This window comes from Mobula hypostoma, chromosome 1, assembly GCF_963921235.1.
Source record: "Mobula hypostoma chromosome 1, sMobHyp1.1, whole genome shotgun sequence".
In the NCBI taxonomy this organism is placed as follows: domain Eukaryota; kingdom Metazoa; phylum Chordata; class Chondrichthyes; order Myliobatiformes; family Myliobatidae; genus Mobula; species Mobula hypostoma.
The window spans coordinates 185,002,982-185,027,686 of record NC_086097.1 but is presented as its reverse complement, the minus strand read 5'-3'; the positions used below and the strand labels follow the sequence as shown (position 1 = coordinate 185,027,686).

Sequence of the window (24,705 nt, the reverse complement as noted above, 5' to 3'; positions counted from 1 at the left end):
CCACAAAACAACAAATTTCACGGCATATGTCAGTGATAATAAAGCTGATTCTGATTCTGAGCCAGAATAAACATCCTCGCTAAATTGACTGGCAAGATTTTAGGCCACTTGGAGGACTGAGCTTCTAGAATACTTTTCAATCCTTGACAAATTGTGCAAAAGAAGAACAGGCAGAGTTGTTTCTTCCTGATACAACAGTAAAGGATGACTGCCAGGAAGTGGCAACAGAGCTGACCCCCAGAAATGAGGCACTTTGAAATACTTAGCATTGAACAACATAGAACTATACAGCACAGGAAGGGACCCTCCGATTGACAATGTTGTGCCAGGCTAATTACACTCACAATAAAATGCATAATTAAACTAATCTCTTTCTGCTTACACAATATCCATCTCTCTCTCCATTTTCTGCATATCGACATGTCCACTTGAGCACCTCCTGAATGCCTGTATTATATTTTGTCTCCACTACCAGCCTGGTAGTGCAATCCAGACACCCGCCAGTCTGTGTAAATAAAAACTTGGCCCACATGGCCCCTCTGAACCTAACACCTTCACCTTAAATGCATACCCTCACGTGTCAATGCCAGATTAATGGTAAGGACACAAGATTAAATGTTCCATCCCATAAAATTCCCATTTTCCTTGTCATACATTGATGGTGTGCATTTATAACAATATTTTCACATCCATTATTTTTCCTAAGTGGAAAAGCTGTTTTGTACTCAATCTGAACAGACACAAATTCAAGTGTGGAATCTGAACCTCTGAAAACATAGCCCAATGTAATAATTCAAAGCATCTTTAAAATAGTTCACTGTTTCAATTTTGCAACCACCTTATGTGCAAGCATTGTGTATATACTCAGTTATAATAATTATGATTCAAGTTGCTATATTACATAACAATTTTTTTCACTCCTATGCTTCGGCAGCTGATATTTTAAAGGTCTTCTGCTACAGAATGATATGCTACACATTAAATGCTAATGTAAGGAAGATAACTATTCTCCAGGCATGACAAGAAACCTTCATTAGCATTAGAGAGTCACAACTCTGATTGTTAATTTTCACTAAGCACCTAATGACCCTGCACTGTCTATAACAGCTACTGGGCACCCTGCTGTTGCTGATGGCTGGCTTTTCAACATCTTAGCTTCAAAACACACTGAAAGGATGATTTTAGCAGTGGTTACTAACATTTTTCTTAAAACGCAACTATCTCAACTGAGCTCGCCAGTTTATGTTCCCATTATTTACAGAAATTACCTCAGAGTACAACTACATGTATTATTACTGAAATGAAATTTAAAATAATGTCTTTTAAAAAAACACCTTTGGTTAAAATGTATCCAATATTCCAGTGATATTCGTATTTTTCTGCTAGCTTCAATACAATCTGAATCACTTTTATTATCACTGCCATATAGCATGACTCCCTTGTCCACTTGTCCCTCCCCACTGATCTCCCTCCTGGCACTTATCCTTGCAAGTGGGCCAAGTGCTACACTGCTCTTACACCTCCCCCACACCACCATTCAGGGCCCCAAATAGATAAGGTGACATTTCACCCTCAAATCTCTTGGGGTCATCTCGTGCAGCTGGTGGAGTCTCCTCTACATCAATGCATCTCAATTCATCTTTCCATTCCCATTCTGAGATGTCATTCCATGGCCTTCTCTCTATTGCCACAATGAGGCCACACTCAGGTTTGCGGGGCAACACCTCATTTTACACAAAAGCATTTTCAAAGAGGCAAAAGTCATTGAATCAAATGAAAGAGAAAAAGGCTTTTTAATCCGCCATGTCTACGCTGACCATCAACAAGAAAGCAAAGCACTGGCTTGGATCTCCATGTAGATCCCGCATCTGCACATTGGAAGTCTGACTGCTCTCAATTATTAGACTACTGTTCCTCTATTAGGCAAGGGAAAAGGAATGTCATTCCTGCCCTGTCCATCTTCTGCTGCTGCTCATTTCATAATGGGGTGAATGGCCTAATTCTGCTTCTATATACCATGGCTTTATAGTGCTCAATGCCTCCATTCCAAATTATCCTGTACTGATTTAAGATCATCCATCATTTTCCCAAAGCACTTACGACTGGAATATATTGAAATCAGAGTTCTTATGCACCCTAATGTACTCAAAACAGCATCACATCTAATTAGACTTTGCAACCAAGAATTGGAAATAACGGGAGATTCTACCTCACTGGAATCCTCCTGCTGGTTAATAATTGCGAGTGCATCTTCTGCAGCTTGTCTTTTCGCATCTGCTACTGTGCGCTCCATTTTGGCTCTCTCTGTAGCAATCATGTCATGGGCCTTCCTCTCTGCTTCTGACACAGCTTTCTGCAGCTCAGACATTGCCTGGCGCTTCACTTCATTCACTGCCTCTTCTGTAAAACATGGAATGTCTAATAAGTTCACACATTCTGTCCAATAGAATTATGCCCAAAATAACAAGGAGTCACTCAATAAATATCTTTCATTAAAATTAACTGGCATAATTACAAGTATAGCACAGTCCTCCACAATTGTTTTTATCCATTATAATTTCCTCACTTACAAAAGCTAAGTGACAATGATGAATGCAATATTTAATAGGACCTAATTATTAGGCTGGATTATTGCACAAATTAACACTATTAGAGATGATTATGCTATGTTTCATGGAAGTGATTCACTATCTGCTTTATAATTTTGTACCATTTCATTGACTTAATAAAAATGTGAGAATTACTTGACTAATGTAAGTACGTAGATTTCTGCTGTAAGAAGTAGTAAAATATTTAGGGATAGATACTTATTTATTCATTAGCTCAAAAGATGTGGGCAGCATTGAGAAGGTTAGCGTTCAAGGGCCATTTCTAATTGCCCTTGAGAAAGTGGGGGTGAGCCACTGTCTTAAATCACTGATGACCTTCTGGTTAAGGTACTTCCCCAGTTTAGTTTGATTATAAGTTTTAAGATTTGGAGTCGACAGTGAAACACTTCCAAAAGGGTTTAATACATGACCGAAAGGAAAGCTGGAAGTGGTCACGTTCTCAAGCATTTGGTGCATTTGTGGGTCTTTTGTGGTGGGTGGCACTCTCAGAGATGCTCTGGCAGATAACTGCAATACACGTTGCAGATTGTACACATCAGGCAGGAGCAGGTAGCAACCAAGGAAAGCCATTTTGTCCTGGGTTGTTTTAAGATTATGTGTGGATAGAGCTGCACTTATCCAGGAAAGCAGAGACTCTTTCGTCCCCCCCTGCTCCTGATTGGTGCTTTGACAATAATGGAAAAATTCTGAGATGTCACAGTATTTGTGTGACTAGTCTGAGTGAGCTTCTGATGGGGACTCTTGGCAATGGAGTGTCAAGCATAGGTGGGTAGAATTACTCGTGTTCTTCCCTGGTCTTCCTCAAATAAACAGATCTTGGCATTTTAATTTAACTTTATCTGTTAAAGATTTCTTAAAATTTCTGGAGAGACATATTCTTTTTTTTGAAGAGAATACTTTGGAAGAGACTTCTAGTCTTAACATATGGGATGCCTTTAAGGCTTTTATTAGAGGTCAAATTATTTCCTATACTGCAAGTGTCAAGATAAAAGCTAATAAAGAGAGAATTGAGTTAGCTAATCAGTTAAAACAATTAGACCAAAAATATGCCTTGGCTGCAGATCCTGTTTTATATAAAAGGCATGCTGCAATTCAAACTAAATATGATCTTTTAACATATCCAATTGTAGGAGGGAATGACGAGCACATAAAGATGAAGTATTAACCAATTTTAAAATTTCATTCCAAGTTTCTTCAGAAATTGAAGTCCGTAAATCTTGTTTCCAAAGATTTTTGATTTTGTCTAAAGAATCATTTCTCATTCCCAACAACATATCATAAATATTGGATATTGAACCATTATAAAATGATTTTATATTAAGAATTTCATCTAATACGTTCTTATCAGGACTATTAGGAAATGTATATAATTGAGATTGCAGAAAATCTCTAATTTGTAAGTACCGAAAAAAATGGGTTTTTGGTAAACTCTATTTAGTTGACGATTGTTCGAACAAAGAAAGCCTTCCTCCAACAAACAGATCCTGGAAACATGTAATGCCTAATCCTTCCATTACTCCTACAATTTAAAGTGGTTCATAGGGCTTATATGACCAAGTATAAGTTATCTCATTTTTACATGGATATCTCTCCCTACTGTGATAGGTGTAACAATGGAGAAGCTTCATTTATTCATATGTTTTGGACATGTCCAAGTCTTGGAAAATATTGGAAGGAAGTATTCCAAACTTTTTCAGTACTCTTTAAAGTAAATTTTAAGCCTAATTCTTTGACTGCCCTATTTAGTATTGTTGGAAGGAAAGATATCATCTTGAAGACATCTGATTTGCACATTCTGGCTTTTATCTCTCTTATGGCTAGGAGGGCGCATTTGTTTAAATGGAAGGATGCTGTTCCGCCTAACCATGCTCTGTGGTTACGGGATGTTATGGCATGCCTAAATTTAGAAAAGATTTGTTGTTCAATTCCAAATCTAACCAAGATTTTCAAAATTTGTGGGGGCCATTTTAAACTATTTTCATAATCTTTTAGACTTCTCATTAAAGTACAGAAGTTGGTTAATGGCATATTTTATTATCTGATAAGGTTTTTTTTCTCCCCCCCCCGCCCCCAAACAGCTTCGACTTTGGTAGTGGGTATCGAACATTTATAAAGCTGTTTATATTCTAATGTACAAATTAATCTAATCTATATGAATATAGGGTAAGGAGTTCGTTAATGTGATTCAATATACTGTATCTGGTATTATATTTTTTCTTTTGTTTTATAATATGTATTCTCTTGGACTCTGTATTCTTCTATATAGAAATCAATAAAATATTGAAAAAGATGAAGAACATATCCAATTGAAACTCAACTTTTAAAAGATAACAGTCAATTCTATATCCATGGAGACAAAACAGGTAAATTATTGGCTAACCAATTAAAAACCTTTACAGCTAAAAGGCAAATTAAAGAAATTTGTAAAGCCAATGGTGATAGGACAACTGACTATTTAGAAATAAACAACATTTTTAAAGAATTTTATTCTAAACATTAGTTCTGACCTTCCCAAAGATAACACTGTAATGAATAATTTTTAGACCGATTAAACACTCCTACACTTTCTGTTGATAACCGAAAACAATTGGATCAATCTATTTCGTATGAGGAAATTGCCGAGGCTGTATGTTCCTTGCACTCGGGGAAGGCTCCAGGTCTTGATGGATTTTCTGCAGAATTTTATAAGGCTTTTTCCTCACTGCTTATACCTCATTTACGTGCATCTTTTTTTCAGACTCCTTTAAGTTGGGTAGGTTGCCACAATCTTTTTATGAAGCTTCTATTTCGCTTATTCTTAAAAAACCCAACTGAATGCTCTTCATACAGACCAAACTCTTTACTTAATGTTGATACTAAAATCCTATCTCAAGTTCTGGCCCGTAGAATTGAAAATATTTTACTATCTGATGATGATCATTTCTGATGATCAGACGGGATTTATTAAAAATCGACTCCCACTTTAATATTCGTCGGTTATTAAACGTCGTTTATTCTCCTTCTAAGGAGATATCGGAATGTGTGATTTCTTTGGACACTGAGAAGGCTTTTGATCAGGTTGAAAGGAATTATTTATTTAAAACTTCAGAAAAATTTAATTTTGGGCCTGATGTTATTCAATGATTTAAATTACTTTATCTATCTCCTTCTGCTAGGGTCCTTACCAATTTTCAGTATTCCAAACCTCTTAAACTTCAACGTGGAACTAGACAAGGTTGTCCCTTGAGCGCTTTGCTCTTTGACTTGGCTTTAGAACCCTTAGCCATTGCTTTTCAAGAATCTAATGATATTACTGGTATTCTACGGAGAGGGACTGTTCATAAAGTTTCACTTTGTGCTGATGACCTATTGCTTTTTATTTCTAATGCCGAGACTTCATTACCTCCTGTGCTTTCTTGTTTTAGCCAGTTTTCAGATCACAAACTGAATTTACATAAGAGTGAACTTTTTCCTCTCAATAATTTGTTATCAATTAACACTAACCTTCCTTTTAAAATTGTAAGAAATCAATCTATTTGGGTGTAACAATTACCAAGAATTATAAATACCTACTTAATGAAAATTTTCTTACCTTACTGAATTTCGTAAAAAGGACACTATCAAACTGGTCGCCTTTTTCATTATCCTTGACTGGCCGAATTAACTCTATTAAAATGAATCTTCAACATCTTAATTGCCTTTTTTTTAATTTTCTCCGTTGATCGGAGGCTGTGAATTGGTTGGTTTTAACTTTTCTGTGCCCTATTTGGGCAGAAAAGTTTACTTTTGATTTCTTAATATGGCTGCTAAACTTTCTTTTTTAACTGCGTCATTTCTTTCTTTTCCCAGGGGATTCTGGGTGGTTACTTCCCTTTTGTCATCTTACGTATTTCCTGTGCGGCCTTAAATTTTGTAGTTTTTTAAAAAATTTTATTCTGTTTTGCTTTTTATAATCACTTTATGTTAATAATCCTATTTTTTTTGTTGCTGTGTCTATTCATGAGTTTGAGGTTTATTGTGGTTTTTTTTAATATATACTTTCCGGCTTTTGTTCTGTTCTGTGTGTATTCTAATTGAGTTAACTTTTTTTTACTTATTTTTTTACTGTTTTACAATTAGCTGATCCTTTTCATATTTATACCTTTTTTTTAGGGAGCGTATACCGGAAGTCATGGGGGTAGTTTTAGCGCTTGCTTCTTTCTGGCGGGTCTGCTTTAGATTTTGCCTTGGGGTCTTGGGATGGGGGGTGGTGGGAGGGGCTTCACGTTTTAGTTTGTTTTTCTTTGGGCTATATACATTATTGAAGTACTGGTTGCGTCCTTTTCCCCGGTATCTTTTGTATGTTCTATTTCCTCTCCGGGTTTGTGGGTCGCGCCTATTGTCAATCCTCCTTGTTGTGGGTTGACTTTAGGATTTATGGAGTCTATTATTAATTTTGTCTCCTGGAATACTAATGGTCTTAATCATCCTATTAAAAGAAAAAAAGTTTTTAAAGTGTTCTGGAGACTTAAAGCACAAATTTTATTTTTACAAGAGACCCATGTACGGAGGGGGGACAGACTACGTTTTTTCAAATTCTGGAAGGGACAACAATTTCATTCGAACTCCAATGCTAAGATTCGAGGCGTCTCTATTTTTATAGATTCCTCAGTTACTTTTATACAACAGGATATTATCTCTGATCCGAATGGTAGATTTTTATTGGTTAGTGGTTTACTATTTAATAAAAAAGTAGTTTTGGTTAATGTTTATGCTCCTAATATGGATTGTCCGGAATTTTATAAATCATTGTTTGATCAGTTTCCGAATTTGAACGAGTTTTCATTGATTTGGGGCGGAGATCTTAATACCTGTTTATCTCCAGCTTTGGACCGTTCGGCTCCTTTACGGACTTTACCTAATAAATCTGCAAATTTGATTAATTCCTTCCTTTCTGATTCTGGGTCGACGGACATTTGGCGTTTTCTGCATCCTCAGGAAAAAGATTTTTCCTTTTTTTCACATGTTCATCATTCCTATTCAAGAATTGATTATTTTTTTATTGATTCTCGTCTCATTCCTTCAGTGATTAAATGTAATTATGATTCTATAACCATTTCGGATCATGCTCCACTTAAGCTTTCTATTAAAATTATGGCCAATATACCAAACAATAGACAATGGCGTTTTAATTCGCTGTTGCTTCAGGACTCGGACTTTGTTAATTTTATGAATGAACAGATTGAGCTTTTTTTTACAATTAACCATACAGAAGATATTTCGGTTAACACTCTTTGGGACACTTTTAAAGCCTATATTCGGGGTCAGATTATTTCGTATTCCGTTGCTTTGAGGAAGAAACAGAAGCAGGAGGAGATGGCAATTGTGGACAAGATTAAAGAAATTGATAAGAAATATGTTATGGCTCCTTCTGAGGAGCTATACAAACAAAGAACTGAACTTCAAATGGAACACAGTTTACTACTCTCGTCCTCGATTGTAAACCAATTAAAGAAAACAAGAAGTGATTTTTATGTTCATAGTGATAAAATTGGCAAGCTGCTGGCTAATCAATTGAAATCTAATTATGTTAAATCTCAAATTAATCAGATTTATAACCAAAATGATCGATTGATATTGGATCATGTGGGGATTAATCAAACCTTTTGTGATTTTTATTCTTCTTTATATCAATCAGAGTCTCCTCGAGATTCTAAATATATGAATGATTTTTTAGATAAGTTAGACTTCCCTCAGATTTCACAGGATATGTCTTCTTTATTAGATACTTCTATTACAATGGATGAGATTAAGAATGTTATTTTTTCTATGAATCTGGGGAAAGCTCCTGGCCCTGATGGGTTTACCGTTGAATTTTATAAATGTTTTGCTTCTTTATTGATTCCTTGGCTCTATAAGGTTTTTGAGGCTTCTTTGAAACTTGGTAAACTTCCGGAATCCTTTAATAGAGCATCAATTTCTTTAATACTAAAGAAGGATAAAGACCCTGCTCAATGTGCATCTTATAGACCAATATCTTTATTAAATGTTGATTCTAAAGTTTTTTCTAAGTTATTAGCAAATAGACTAGAAAAAGTACTTCCTTCTATTATTTCGGAAGACCAAACGGGTTTTATTAAAGGTCGTTACTCTTTTTATAATATTCGTACATTGTTAAATATCGTTTATACTCCCTCACAAAATGTTCCTGAGTGTGTTATTTCTTTAGATGCCGAGAAAGCTTTTGATAGAGTAGAATGGCCTTATTTATTTAAGGTGCTTGAAATGTTTAATTTTAGCTTGAAATTTATATCCTGGATTAAACTGTTATATCACTCCCCTGTAGCCTCGGTTCATACTAACTCTTTAAACTCACCTTTTTTCCCTCTCTTTCGTGGTACTCGACAAGGCTGTCCTCTTAGTCCCCTATTATTTGATATTGCATTAGAACCTCTTGCAATTGCTATTCGAGAATCTTCAAATATTACTGGGATAACTCGGGGATTAAAGTCCCATAAATTATCACTCTATGCTGATGATTTACTTTTATATATTTCTAATCCTGAGAGATCTATTCCTGCTGTTTTAGAGTTATTAGCACAATTTGGTCTTTTCTCAGGTTATAAATTAAATCTTAGTAAGAGTGAACTTTTTCCGATTAATAAACATCTTCCCTTATATTATAAATTTCCATTTAAATTGATTAATAATTACCTTTCATATCTTGGGATTAAAATTACTTGTAAACATAAAGATTTATTTAAGACTAACTTTTTACCATTAATAGACCATATTACTCAACTTTCATCTAAATGGTTTCCTTTATATTTAACTTTGGTTGGTCGTATTAATGCAGTTAAGATGTTTTTTTTGCCAAAATTTTTATATGTGTTTCAGGCATTACCAATTTTCGTTCCTAAATCTTTTTTTGATAAAGTCGACTCTAAAATTTCTTCATTTATTTGGCAGAATAAGAATCCGAGACTGGGTAAAATACATTTACAGAAAGCTAAGAGAGATGGAGGTTTAGCATTACCTAACTTTAGATTTTATTATTGGGCTATTAATATTCGACATATGAAATTTTGGTTACTTGACCGGGACATACTATCTATTCCTAAATGGGTAGCATTGGAATTACAATCTGTTCAGGGTTATACACTTGGTTCTATTTTAGGTTCATCTCTTCCTTTTGATTCGAAATGCCTTAAGCAGGTCTCTAACCCGATCGTTAAATATGCTTTGCGTATTTGGTTTCAATTCAGAAAATTTTTTGATCTTAATCAATTCGGGTTAGCGATTCCTATTTTAGGTAACATATTTTTTCCTCCCTCTTTTACGGATCGCGCTTTTCAAACTTGGAAGACTAAGGGTATTTTACGGTTTTTGGATTTATTTTTAGATGGTTCCCTTATGTCTTTTGAACAATTATCTAATAAATATAACTTATCAAGAATACATTTTTTTAGATATTTACAAGTTAGAAATTTCCTAAGTACTATACTTTCTTCCTTTCCAATGCTTCCTCCTATATATATTTTAGATTCGATAATTAACCTTAATCCATGTCAGAAAGGTGCATCGGCTATGATTTATAATATTATTATGAAACTTAGGAAAGCTCCATTTGATAAGATTAGGGTAGATTGGGAACAGGAATTGGGGCTTACCATTTCTGTGGATGATTGGGGCCAGATTTTACAATTAGTTAATACTTCCTCTATTTGTGCTAAACATTCCCTAATTCAATTTAAAGTGGTTCATAGAGCACATATGTCCAAAGATAAGTTAGCGCGTTTTTACACGCATATTAATCCTTTCTGTGATAGATGTTCGGGGCAGATAGCCTCTTTAACTCATATGTTTTGGTCTTGCCCTACTTTGGAAACTTTTTGGAGAGATATTTTCAATATTATTTCTAAGGTATTAAATATAGATATATCTCCTCACCCTATTACTGCTATCTTTGGACTACCTAAAATTTCTAGTAATCTATCCCATTCAGCCCGTAGAATGATTGCATTTCTTACTTTGATGGCGAAAAGATGTATTTTACAACATTGGAAAGAGCTTAATGCTCCAACTACCTTTTTTTGGTTTTCTCAGACGATTTTATGTTTGAATCTGGAGAAAATTAGAAGTAACCTTTATGATTCTTCATTTAAATTTGAACAGATTTGGGGACCTTTTATTCGATATTTTCATTTAATGTAATATTTACCCTTCTTGTTTTTTTTTCACTGCTTTAATGGAGGTCGGGATTGAGGACGTGATTTTAAGTTTAACTATGTTTGGTTTCAAGTTAGCCCATTGCTTTGCTTTGCTTTTAGTTAGTTGCACGGTGGGTTTTTTTTGGGGGTTGTTTTTTTTTTCTTTTTTTTCCATTGATATATATAAAATTTAGTATACTATTATGTTATCTTGGTTTCTTATGCTTAAATTACATTGTTTGTAGTATTTTCTTTTTGGTATTGTTATCTTTTGGAATTTTATTATACTTTAACATTGTATTAATGTTTATATGGCTTACCTTTTTTGTATACTTACTCAATAAAAAGATTTAAAATGAATATTTTACCTAAATTTATACACCTTTTTCAGGCATTACCTGTTTTTATTCTCTTGATTCTATTGTATCTTCTTATACATGGAAAAACAAGTATTCTTGACTAAATAAAGTTCATCTTCAAAAATCTAAGAAAAATGGAGGTTTAGCTTTACCAAATTTTAGGTTTTATTACTGGGCAGTCAATATATGAAATCTTGCGTTTTAGACATATTATATAAACTGTGAGGACCATCTGATATGGGTTTCTTTAGAAGCTAACTCTGTTAATAAATTTTCTATTATTTCTCTTCTCAGATCCTCACTCCCTTTATCCTTTAGTAAACTAACTGAAAATTTCGTAGTTAAACATACCTTGAGGATCTGGGTACAATTTAGGAAATTCTTTGGTCGATTGAGATTTTCTTTGTCTAGTCCCCATTTGTTCTATTTTTTTTAAACCTTCGATGACTGATTCAGTTTTTAAAGAATGGAATAGATTGGGTATTAAATGTTCCCTGAATTTGTTTGTTGAAGGAAGTCTTCTTTCGTTTGAGCAAATGTCAGCTAAATATAGTTTACCCAAAACTCACTTTTTTCATTATTTACACATTAGAGACTTACTGCGTTCTCAACTATATACGTTTCCTATAAGTTCCGAAAAGGACTTATTAGATGTAATTTTTAAATTTGAAACCTTTTTATAATGGTTCAATATCTAATATTTATGGTATGCTGCTAGGAATGACAGATGTTCCTATAGACAAAATTAAAAATCTTTGGGAAGAAGATTTACAGACTTCAATCTCTGAGGAAACTTGGAATGAAATTTTTAAATTGGTGAACACTTCATCGTAATGTGCCCATCGTTTCCTCTTACAGTTTACAGTGGTTCATAGGGCTCACATGTCTAAAGATAAGCTATCTTGTTTTTATTCCGATATATCCCCTTTCTGTGATAGATGTAATAACGGAGAAGCTTCATTAATTTGCATGTTTTGGACATGTCCGAGCCTTGAAAGATATTGGAAGTATTCAGAACTTTCTCAGTACTTTTCAAGGTAAATTTTAAGCCTAACCCTTTGACCACATTATTTGGTTTTGTTGGAGGAAAAGACTTTATTTTGGAGACACCTGATTTGCACATTTTGGCTTTTATCTCTCTATAGCTAGAAGGGCGGTCTTGCTTAAATGGAAGGATGCTGTTCTGCCTACTCACGCTCACTGCTTACATGATGTTATGTCATGCTTAAATTTACAGAAGATCCATTGTTCAGTTTTTGAATCTAGCCAAGATTTTTATATATTGTGGGGACCATTTCTGAGTTATTTTCAAAACCTTTGATTTGTTGTAAAAGTACAGATGGTGGCTAATAATATATTTTACTATATGATAAGGGTTTCCCCCCCCCTTGTTTTTCCTAACAGCTCTGACTTTGGTAGTGGGTTTATATTTTTAAACCAAAATTATATTTCAATATTACCATTTAAATTTTTATGAATACAGGGTTTTGTGATTGTAACTGTATTTTTAATACAACATATTTGGTACTATTTTATTTTTTTTCTTTTGACTTATAATATATCTTGTACTCTGTATTCTTCTATGCAGAAACTAATAAAAATATTGAAAGAGAATTACTCGTGTTTGATGATTGCCATTTCCAGACATATTGATAATATGCAAGTTACCTGCCGTGCATCAAACTATGCCTGAACGTTATCTAGGTCTTGTACTTCACATCTGCAAGCAACTTTATTTTCTGAGAATTTGCAAAATATGTATGATTATAGTAGTGCCAAATTTGATAATCATTTCAGCACAGGTGACACTGTAGTGTTGCATTTGTCAAAACAAACTTGCTGGAATACATTCGTAATACTTACTAAAATTCACACTTTATAAATATACATTCACCAGCTGTATTACTCATTCATATTTACACTGACCCCATCTTTCAGTTCTTTACAAAATGATACTTACTCTATGTTGATACTATTTTTAAAGATACTTCAGTACATTATTGTGGATATGGACATTTTCTGTCCACTTTTCAACACAAATCACCACATATAAACAGCACATCTTACAAATATGGAGTATCATAAATATTATTTCTAAAAAATCTAGATGTTGCTAATCTGTTAGTTTTATGGTAAATATCCAAGGTGAAGTGAAATTTTCACTCAATGGCAAAACCAGAAAACAATTTTGCTTACGATCAGAAGAGTAGCTTGACTAATTGTCTATGCAAATCAGGCAATTTATATTAAAATTATGCATTTCTTTTTGAGCCTAGCTAGCACATGGGATTAGTAAAGAGATTTGGTGGGATGTCAGTAATGTGCTTGAATAATTCCTGCAATTTACAAATAAGCATTTAACTTTCCATTACAACACTAGAACTACAATTCCTTCAGATAGACAAAAGCCTCATTTTTAAAAAAAATAGCCACATGCCTCTCTCTAACACTTTAAGGTTTAATGTTTCACCAAAAAATAAATTTCAATCCCTCGTTCAATTGATTTACACTGTAAATAAGGACTATTCAATGTATGCACATTAACTGTCACACTAAAAAAGATTAAAACTATCTGCTGTCTCAGGAAGTAATATAAATAAAAGTGAATGCAGAAAAGTCTGATTATATGGCTACCTTTACATCACTATTATGCATAAAATTACAATGAAAAAGGGCAGACTAGGATACATACCAAACTAGTCCTCTACCAACAGTAAAAACATCTGCTGTTGCACAAATACAGGATAATTACTTTTAAAACTAAGGTACAGTGTTTTTAAGCATTTTATGCTCCCTTCCCCAATTCTACATTTGGTACCATCCCTCTCTCTAAAGAGCAGCAATTCACAAAGGCAACAGAAGTTCTCTTGAACTACATTTAAAATTGACACGTCATTTGCTAGTGATGGCAAGCTGTTCAAAATAGTTACCAGCTAACCAAGCAGAGACCAACTATAGAAAAAGGGCCTTTCTGATCTGAAAAGGCTCAGTGCTATGCCAGATGGTGATAATACTCAATGAGTCTTTGGAGAAATGCAGATCTAGATAACGGGGCGATAAATTAAATATATAATTTATGACAATTTATATTTTATTAATCTCATAGGTCGAGAAATGATAATTGTCTAGCTTCATTTTGGAAGGTTTATTTCATCGTTTTTGTTCAGCTCTATATAAAAAAAATACTGGTACGACTAATACATAAACACAAGCGATTGTGCTGGAAATCTTGAACAACACACACACAAAATATGAGAGGAACTCAACAACTCTGGAAGCATCTACGGAAGGGAATAAGCAGTCAAAGTTAAGGGCCAAAATTCTTCATCCCGAGCCCGAAACATGAACTGTTTATTCCCATCCATAAATGCTGCTCAACTTGCTGAGTTCCTTCAGCATTTTGTGTATGTAGCTCAGTAGTATGTACAACTTTGAAACATGATACTGGGATATTGTTAAGGCTTGTTTTTTCATCCCCCTCATAAAGAGGCACTGAGATAATTTTCTCTTGCTTCACTGAATGACAGACCTTGCAAACAACCACATCCTCAGTTGTGTCTAAAAGCAACAGCACTGAGAAATTTGTGCAGAATAACACAATACAAAAGGTAATTGGAATTAGCCCAAACCTAGATAGGAAGTGGTGGAAATAAAAGAGGCTAAGATAAGTGTTCCAGATAATTTTCTTTGACAAACGAAATTGAGCACTACAGCAAAAAGGAGCTAATTCATCTGTAAAACCTTGAAATGGCCCATCCAACAATCAGGATTAGTGTCAAAATCCCAAATCTGACAGTGATAGTCAGCATCTCTAGGAAGAGGTACAGTTGACGTTTCAGGCCGAGACCCTTCGTCGAGTGTTAGTCCTCTTACTAACTCTTCCTTCAGTTAGTCCTGACGAAGGGTCTCGGCCTGAAACATCGACTGTACCTCTTCCTAGAGATGCTGCCTGGCCTGCTGTGTTCACCAGCAACTTTGATGTGTGTTGCTTGAATTTCCAGCATCTGCAGAATTCCTGTTATTTCTGACAGTGATACTAGCTTCTGTCAAATTCGGGATTTTTCACCAATTCTACACCAACAGAATCAGTAAGGAGCAGAAGAATATTTGTCCATTGATACTGGTAGAGGTATTTTATCAGGGCAGTCTAGCAGCCAGTTTTTTTTTATATGCTGAGATGTTACGTCAAATGATTTCAGAATCAACAGCAAATCTTGGGGAAACCCCACCCTGTGGAAGTTGTAAGGCTATCAGAGCTCACAAAAGTAAAGAATACTGCAGTCCTTGTGAAATTTTGTTAAAATTACTTCAATTGCTATATCTAAAGTCATGTGGGAGGAAGCAACTGCTACTGTGAGAAGAGATTCATCTGAAGGTGTTACATGTAAAGATGTGTAAGTAGGATCACAGTTATACTCGTTTCTGTAGAAACTGGGATTCATACACACTGCCCTTAGTTCACATCTCAGCTAGATCTGAGAACATTTAAAATGTGTGATGAAGACCTGTGCAATAGAAAGGCCTTTCCTCATGTGAAGCTGAGAGCTGAGTATTTATGGACAGAATAGTGAAAGGAGAACCAGGCGTGATTCCAGTAATTAATAAATCCGGTCACTCAAGCAGAGCAGCAATGCTTGAGACTGCAAATTATAACACCAGTCATATCTGATGATCCTTTACAAATACCAGATAGATATAAATGTAAAAAACATGACTATTCCAGTAAAACTATGATCATGAAACTGATCCAAGATTATTACCCATGTTAGGCTTAACATTAATTTTCAAGATGGCTAATTGAACCAAATGTGAAGTCCCCTCATTCAAATGTTGTAATATGAATTTCCTAGACCACCAAGTTAAGCTTGATTGTGCCTGAAGTGCATCCTGACTGATGAATCTCCTTAGACACATTGTGATTCTGCATAGAAACCTTTATTCATGAAGTACCTTTAGCTGAATACAGGCACGTCGAGAGAGTTAGGGGTCGGAGGTGGCGTGGTGGCCATCACTGAGGAGAAGGCCCAGAGGAGGTTATGTCACCTAGTCCAGATGGACAACACTTCAGAGTTTTGAAAAATGTAGCTGAAAAGATGTTGGAAGCATTAATAGTTGTCTTTCAAGAATCAGTCTGGAAGGTTAAAAGAGAACTGGAAAATCATGAATATAACACCCCTGTTTAAGGTGGGAGGCACAAGAGAGGACATCACAGGCCAGATAGCCTGACCTCAGTCATTGCTAAGATTTTAGGGTCCATTATTAATTATGAGATTTAGGAGTAGTTGAAAGTACATGGTTTTAAAAAGAAAGATAATTCAGTGGTTTTATTAAGGAGAGATCTTGCCTGACAAACCTGCTAGTAGTCTTCGGGGAAGTTAACAAGCAGTTTATGTAGAGAAGAGTCAGTGGATATTTTTACTTGGATTTTCAGCAGGTCTTTGATAAGACGTCACACACAAAGCAGCTAAACACGAGTTTGTGGTGTTAAAGGCAAGGTGCTAGCATAGACAGAAGACTGGACGACTGGCAGAGGACAGTGCTATAAAGTGAGCTTTCCAGAAGTTCCACAGGACCACAATTTTTCACTCTCTATGTTAATAATCTGGTTAATGGTTAACTTGCAGGTTCAGTTTGTGTAAGGAAGGCAAAAGCCATGTTAGCAATCATTTTGAGAGCACTACAATATAAAAGCAAGCATGAACTGCTATGGTTTTATAAGGCATTGGTCAGTCCAGCCCATTTTGAAATATTGACAGCAAACTGAGTCCGGTATCTAAGAAAATATGTACTGGCCCCAGAGGTCCAATGCAAATTGACAAGAATGATACTGTGAGTGAAAGACTCAATGTATAAGAAACGTTTGATGGTTGTGGGCCTTCAACCAGTGGAATTCAGAAGGATGGGGGGGGAGTCTTCATGGAAGCATACCAGATATTGACCGGCCTGATTAGAGTTGATGTGGAGAGGATGTTCCCATTAGTTGGAGATTCCAGAATCTGAGGGTACAGACTCAGAATATAGGGGCATCCTTTTAAAAGAGAAATGAGGAATTTCTTCAGGTGGTGAATCCGAGGAATTTGCACAGAGGACTGTAGAGGGCAAGTCACTGGATGTACTTAAGGCAGAAACTGATACATTCTCGGTTGATGAAGTGTTGCAAGGCGAATGGGATTGGGGAAAAAGAATCAGCTTTGATGGAATATCAGAGCAGACTCGATAGGCTGAATGGCGTAATTTTGCTCCTATACCTTCTGATCGAATATCCGTGCGTGGTGCCGTTTACTTTCTCCCATCTGCCTTAATCCATAATGAAAACCTTAATCTTTTCGCCAAGACAAGGAAATTCAGGGTTAGTTGGAAGATCTTATAACCTAGGAAATCTTAATATAACATACTATCTGATGGGCCAACAGCGTCTCAGCAAATAGTGCATTTTGCAAGATTTAGCTCATTACCAAGCACTTGTGACCATCGTTCAGAAAAATGCACACAGATTTGTGAAATATTATTATGTACTGTGCAAACTGGACATAATGCAAATATTGGGTGATAATTTGAATATTCACATTTTAAGCATAATTAACAATTACCTATTTTTAAATCCTCTCTTTCTTTGAAGATCTACATCTTAGTTTCCATGTTCTGGTTTCATGTCCCAGTGTCCTAACCCAACAGAACACAACCTCAAATGATATTCAAATACTCAGTTTGAGCAGATTCCCCTAATGTTCACCCCATTCTCTCAATCTGCTTCATTGTAGTTTACATTTAAACAGATCCCCAAGGTTGGATTGCCAATCCCTTCCCATGATCTACTGATTTCTCCTGAGAAATGCCACTGTGAAGGATACTTTCACAAACAAAGGTCTGCTACATTCTTCTGGGAATATTATTGCATTCCCATCTTCATGGAATAAATGGGGTGCAGCTGAACACAAGGGACACATCAAGAATGTTGCAGCCTAAAATCCCACCTATCTACATCTAGCAGGAGACAAGACTCATTTTCCCTGGAGGACAGGTTCCAAGCACACCTACTCTCCCTGGGGCTCATGTCCCACACTCACTGGCTCTTCCTGGGGGTAGATCAACACACTAACTCTTGCTGGATGACAGAGCTACAGATTGATCTCACTGGGGTATGGATCTAACAGACGCCGACTCTCACTGGGGTGCAGTTCTACACACTGACTCTCAAAGGGAGACAAATTACAGACAACAATTCTGTAGGGTATTGGTCTAAACGGCACTGATTCCCTTTAATCTACATTTGCCTGTAACAAAATCAATTCTCCTATTATTTAATCTACTAATTTCACTTTGTAAATCTAATACAACCCAATAAAATTCATAAAGCTAGATTTCCCAACAACATAATGCACCTATGAATAGCAGACCACAGATTTCTCCCTCTCTATCACAATGGAATAAAACAAAATGCAAGTACACCTAAAATCAGGATATAATAGAGCACATCATATCAAGTTTAAAGTGCAATAGGCAAACAGTCCCTCATATAAGCTAACAGAAATCAATGTTTTTGAATACCAGAGCACTAGATGAGAAGAGTTAATCTGCAATTAATGACAAGATACTGTTCTTGCACCTCTCAAGGCCCAATACATTGAAACAAGGTTATGACTTGATAAAAAAAATCTTGATTTTATACACCAGCCACTGACAGAATCTGTACCATGGTTTCTCTACAATACAGTGATATGACTTTCAGGATGCCAAGGTGATTTTTTCCAATAGGGTTGCTCATTTTTACCAAAAGGGTTTCCAGCATTTGTGTGTGTGCGTGTTTTTTGTTTTTGCATTTAGATCAAAAGGATTAACATCTGTTGATGAAAAGCAAACTGAAGGCAAGACCTAAAACGGAGTAATTTTATGTGGGGAAAATTGCACGGGATACACTTCACTTCTAATAGAAAGAATACCAAAATGCTAAAAGAAAGCTTCTAATAAAATAAATTTGTTCTATTTATGAAACTGAATGCTCTGATGTGAGATTTCAGGATCAGAAGAACCACCTGTACATCTAACACAAACTTTGCAGGACCTATATTGTGGTTGGGTCAACCGGAAACTCTGATGAGATATCTGGGATAAGTGCCATGCTGGTCTAGCTTGAGAATTCAATTCAGAATAAGATGATTTGCGTATCCTCATGGCCTGTATCATCAGCTCTTCAACAATATTCCTCAAAAAAAATCGTATAAGATCGTTACATTTATGCTAATGACTGGGTTGTATAGGACATAGTAAAATTAACTATCTTAAGGTGTTTATAGGGTTCGGGCTATCAGGTTCAAGTTGAGTTTTACTAAGCTCGTCCAAACAGTTGTCAAGTTGCAAGTATTATGTTGTGAAGGCACTGAGACAATGGGTGGCAGAGCAGAGAAACGGTTGGCCTAACGTTATTATCAATTCTGTCACGGGAGGTTTTAAGTTCACCCCATGACTGTGCTAGTTCCCTCTGGGTACTCTGGTTTCCTCCCACATCCCAAAGGTGGAGAGGTTAAGCGATTAATTTGTTACATGGGGGTCACTGGATGGTGTAGGCTCGATGAGCCCGAAGGGACTGTTACCATGCCGTATGTCTAAAGTACTACACACAGACTACTAGACAGGTATATGGAGGAATTTAAGGTGCGGGGGTTATATGGGAGGCAGGGTTTAAGGGTCAGCACAACATTGTGGGCCGAAGGGCCTGTAATGTGCTGTACTATTCTATGTCTATGTTCTAAAAATAGAATTTTGTCTTTACGAACAATGAGATTAGACTTACCTCATACTGACAATTCAAGACAATTTATTTAATGTTGCAATGTTCAAGGTGAAGTTTAATTTAAAAAAAAGGCTAAAAATAAATTCACTTCACTATAACAATGATGCTTAAACGCATGCACACACGCACATACCCCTTGCAACCAACACTCCCTCAACCCTTTTCCACCATAACATTTACCAGCTTTTTTCCATATTTCTTCTGGTAAATGACCAGATGGTCTGTGGAGGAACTCCCGATGGGAATCTGTATAGGAGAAAAATTTTGTGAGCAAGTCTATTTCTGGGTAACTTTGCACATCTTTACAGCAGTTGACTCTTTAGTTGCAAGTTTAACAGGACAAATTAAAGTGTGGACCATGGCATGCATTTTTCTCTATGTCATTCCACTGTCAGAACACAGGGGCATCTGTAAGTAATGACATGGATTCACATATGCTGACACAATTATACGAATGCACGGCAATAGCATCCTACATGGTACTATTTCTCCAGCCAACATTAACTGCATTTGTCAGGCTCAGAGGGAGCTGGGACACAACGTGTGCAGCAGCTCATCTGACTGCAAATGTATTAATTTATCAACTGACACATGTTGGTCGGACTGTTGATGGGGTGGTGGGAGACCAGACTTCGGAAATCTGAAGTCCAAAGATATTTCCAGCTGTTTTCTGGAGCTAATACATCTCCCCTTAGATAGATAAGCAATTTAGATATACCAATAGTGAATGGGGGTGTATACATTTTGAAATTTGAGCCCTATTCACATTACTGTGAAGTCTGCACTAGATTTACAGTATAGTGGCAGCAGTATAAGCTTCAAAGCGCTACATTAAAGAGTAGGTTATGGGACCCAAAACTGTTACCTAGTTGGGCAGGATCGGTATTCACAGGACTCTGTTGTCTGGAATGGCTGCTGTTGCCGCTACCTTTTTTAATATCCTCTGCATCGCTGTATCGTCTGATCCAATAATTAAGCTCCTCACGATCAGCTTCTTGACATCGCCGAAGGACTGTAAGTGAACGCCTTGTCTTCTCTACCATATCCATGATACAGTTTAAAAGCTGGAACAACACCGGATGCATCAGTGAGCCTCTGAACCTGATCCTGTACTTTCACATACAAATCAAGGGACAAAAAATTCCGGAATATTTACAAACTACCACCTTTCCACATTCAAGTAAAATTTCAATCAAGCTGTAGACTTAAAAATGAAAAATCATTTTATCATTAGAAATGAAAAATATTTTTATGCATTTACTTGAAGCTAGTATCAACACTGACCAGAAATCTGCCATATCCAACTCTAAAACATAATTTATATTTTTAATTATTCAGAGCAAATATAAACTATCCTTTGGTGCAAATAAAAAAGTTGTACTTTTGGTTAGCTTTTCAGTAAATTCATCAATTTTCTTACATGATCAAGGTGTTTCCACTCCTCTGCCCATTCCCTATCCGTTAGTCTATGATCAATCACTTCTTCTTGACGGGTGCCATGCATCCCTGCCAACAGTGGAACATAATTTCAGACTTCCAAAGCTATTCTGCTGGAAAACATGCCATTGTTTTTTTAATTATCCATCAAGTAGCTTATTGCCATCCCTCCAATACCCATCACTGACATAAAAGTGACACAGCCATCCTTCAACAAACACACCGGCTTTACCACAATGTCCATAGGCAAGTTTCGGTCAATTGCACACGCAACGCTCTCTGGTAATAATAAGCATACATCATCTCAACACGACTCTTCCTTTTAGTACATTATGGTGCCTTTGGCAGTTCAGCAGACAATAAATCAAGTAAATGGAATGGTTATTTGATAGATTTTTGCATGTGGTGACAAAGGTCCAAGATTGATACTCACCGAGAGGTCTGTTCCTGTCCCTGAGGTCTCTGTGGTTGGGATGTCTGTATGAATCCCTGTAATGGTGAGCCATGGCCATGTCATCCAGACGGTAGTGCTGAGGTGGGGGTGGTGTTGGGTGAGGCAGGCCGTTGGGCTGGTAGGATAACCCATTATTTGGACTAAACCGTTGGTTGGGACTTATAGTGCAGGGCCGCTTGCTGGGATGCTCTGAGTGCAAAGGCTCGCGATCGTAGCCATTCTCTTTGGTTCTGCAAAATGGGCAAGATAATCAAATATATATGAATTTTCAAAGCATAAAGCTACTATGATGTGGTAGTCGTACGATAAACCTACAAAGCTCCCCTCATTAGCATTATGCTTGCCGGCACCAGTGTTGCCAAATCCTATTACAAATAGCGACCATATTTACACATATCAAATTTAGCTAGGTACATTGACTGACACGTTCCTATGTTAGTGCAGAAACAGAATGATCTTTTTAATGAGCTCTTTTAATGAACTTAGAACCTCGTTGCAGCTATTCATCCATAGCTGACCATATGCAGAAAAAAAGCAGCAGCAATACTGTCAGTTTCCCTTCAACCAGCACTTTCTTGGTTACTCATCTCATGCCATCATATAAAGATTAGACAGGATTAAGCACAGTTCCATGGGTTCATTAATTAATTCAACAAGAAGAAAAAAATCCTTCCTCACTCAGAATTAATTTTCACAGTTGACGACAAGCTGTTGCGATTTAAAGAAGAAAAAGTACAAGTCAGCGATCATTTGTCTGCTTGTATTTGCTCCCATGATGCATCTGTGCAGATACATTCTGGCTCAGAAAGAAACTCCGTTCCATTGATAAATTGCAACCATTTGTCTCACCTGTCTGGAGTTCGCCTTTTCCCATTTTCATTAACATCAAGCAGCAACTCGGAGGAGTCGACGGGTGAGGTGGTGCTGGCATCCAGCAGCAGCTGCTCATGCTGTGCGAGGTACTGTGCTGGGTTCTGCTTGGCCAAGCGCGCGCAGTGAAGTAGCTCCCTCTGGAGCAGGGGTAGGTTGGCCTGCAAGAAGAGTGGCACAGCAAACAACATCTCTGTCAGCATGGTCACATAGGGAAAGATGCTACACCCTGCTAACCTTACAGATGAACGATTAAGCAAATAACAAAAGTGGCTTGACAACAGAATGAATTACTAGCTGCCCTTGGAAGGTACAATTTTGACTTTTTTCCCCCCCAGTGATGGAATGTTAGTCATTATAGAGTGTCATGGCATCACACTATAAAACACAGATTGCATTTAGCTTTAATTCTACATTGGGCGTGTAGTCATGAGCATGGTAAGGTACAATGTTGTCCATTTAGCAATATGCAGCATAGAAGTAAGCATTCAACCAGAGCTGAACTGCCAAGGTGGTTGCCATAGAGACAGCATTCATATGAAGTTGCATGCAGCACCAATCAAGAGTCATGAATTTACATTTCAGTGTTATCAGTCCATTCACTATGTGCTCCATAAACACTGTATATTATAACTTATCAGTTGAAACAATTTATGACACAGAAGGAAAATCCTGTTGTCCTTAGCAGTTTAAAATAAATCAAATTTCTACTTAAATTTAGAAATATGATTTGTTTTCCTCTGCAAGTTAATGACCTGTTAGCCTTCATCCCTCTGAATTGCCTAATGACTCAAAGCTCTGAACAACCAATGTGAATAGAAATATTCTTTAAGGCAGTGAATAAAATAGAAACATATTCTTCAAGGCAGTTCTACAAACCAATTTTACAGGTTCTTCCACCGACATTCCTGAACACAAGGCACTTAATGTTTCACTAAACTAATGTACGCACAGCACATCATAACCTAGATACAATCACTTGGACAACAGGTCAATGTAAGTAGGAGAAATAGGTGGACTTGCACTTGAACCACATGAACATGTGCAAGCCAGTCAGAATTTAATCACTAGCCAGAGACCATCGTCACTGGGAACCCGTCACTGTCTCAATCCTTTACTGCTGCTTCAATAGCCATTTACTTCAGTCATTAGGTCAAACGCAAAATTGATTTTTGAAGTTGTCGGCGTTTAGACACATTCAAACCACCCTAGTTTTTTTAAAGCTATAAAATCTCTATAGCTTATAAAATCTCACAGGGAGGCATGGAAACACTTTGGGTTGGGCTGCCGCATGGTACGTAACAGCGACGCTGTCATGTTATAGGCGCCAAGCAATGATAACCAACAATAGTTTGAGAGACATTTAGATGATGTTTGGACAAGTACATGAGAAGGAAAGATTTAGGGATATGGGCCCAATGCAGGCAAGTGGGATAAGCTCAGTTAGACAATTTGATCAGCATGGATGAGTTGAGCCAAAGGGCCCTTTTCGTGCTGTATAATTCTACAATTCCTGCTCTTTGAGAGCACCATACGATAGATTTAACTGCAAAAAAAAAAGGGAAAGGCGGTTAAGGGCAGTGGCGTCTTGTATTCAGATTGGCTTAGTCAGAGGAAAACAATGATGGTGGTTAGATCAGCAAACACGAGAAAATCTGCAGATGCTGGAAATTCAAGCAACACACACAAAATGCTAGGCAGCATCTACAGGAAGTACAGTCGACATTTCGGGCCGAGACCCTTTGTCTGGATGTGGTGCAGTATTTCCCAGAGTACAATAGATCACTTTCTCTTGCACCTCAAATATTGCTATACAAGGGTACAATTTCAAAGGCTGAACATAAAGTAAACTTAGGAAGTGCAGAGTAGTTGCTTATTGACTGAGAAAACAGAGCGATGAAATTGCAGCTAGGTGGATGATGGCTTTTAAAAATCAATTGCATCAAATTTAATGGTGGAAGGGAAGAATCTCTAGAGTTATCCAGGGAATGGAGTTAAATAGATTACTCCCACGCTA

General features: G+C 36.6%; 1 protein-coding gene across 9 annotated transcripts in view; it reads right to left on the bottom strand.

The window, feature by feature from the left end:
• runx1t1 (RUNX1 partner transcriptional co-repressor 1) overlaps positions 1-24,705 on the bottom strand; it is a 105,148-nt gene that overhangs the window by 14,857 nt on the left and 65,586 nt on the right. For 6 of the 9 annotated variants that reach the window (XM_063061434.1, XM_063061442.1, XM_063061408.1 and 3 more), the window contains 6 exons: positions 22,668-22,849; positions 21,798-22,048; positions 21,348-21,433; positions 20,793-20,991; positions 20,108-20,173; positions 2,207-2,400 (listed from right to left, as the gene is read on the bottom strand). In XM_063061434.1, coding sequence (XP_062917504.1) covers positions 2,207-2,400; positions 20,108-20,173; positions 20,793-20,991; positions 21,348-21,433; positions 21,798-22,048; positions 22,668-22,849 — 978 coding nt within the window. The remainder of the gene's footprint in view (positions 1-2,206; positions 2,401-20,107; positions 20,174-20,792; positions 20,992-21,347; positions 21,434-21,797; positions 22,049-22,667; positions 22,850-24,705) is intronic. The other 3 variants (XM_063061413.1, XM_063061418.1, XM_063061455.1) reach the window with 3 other exon arrangements.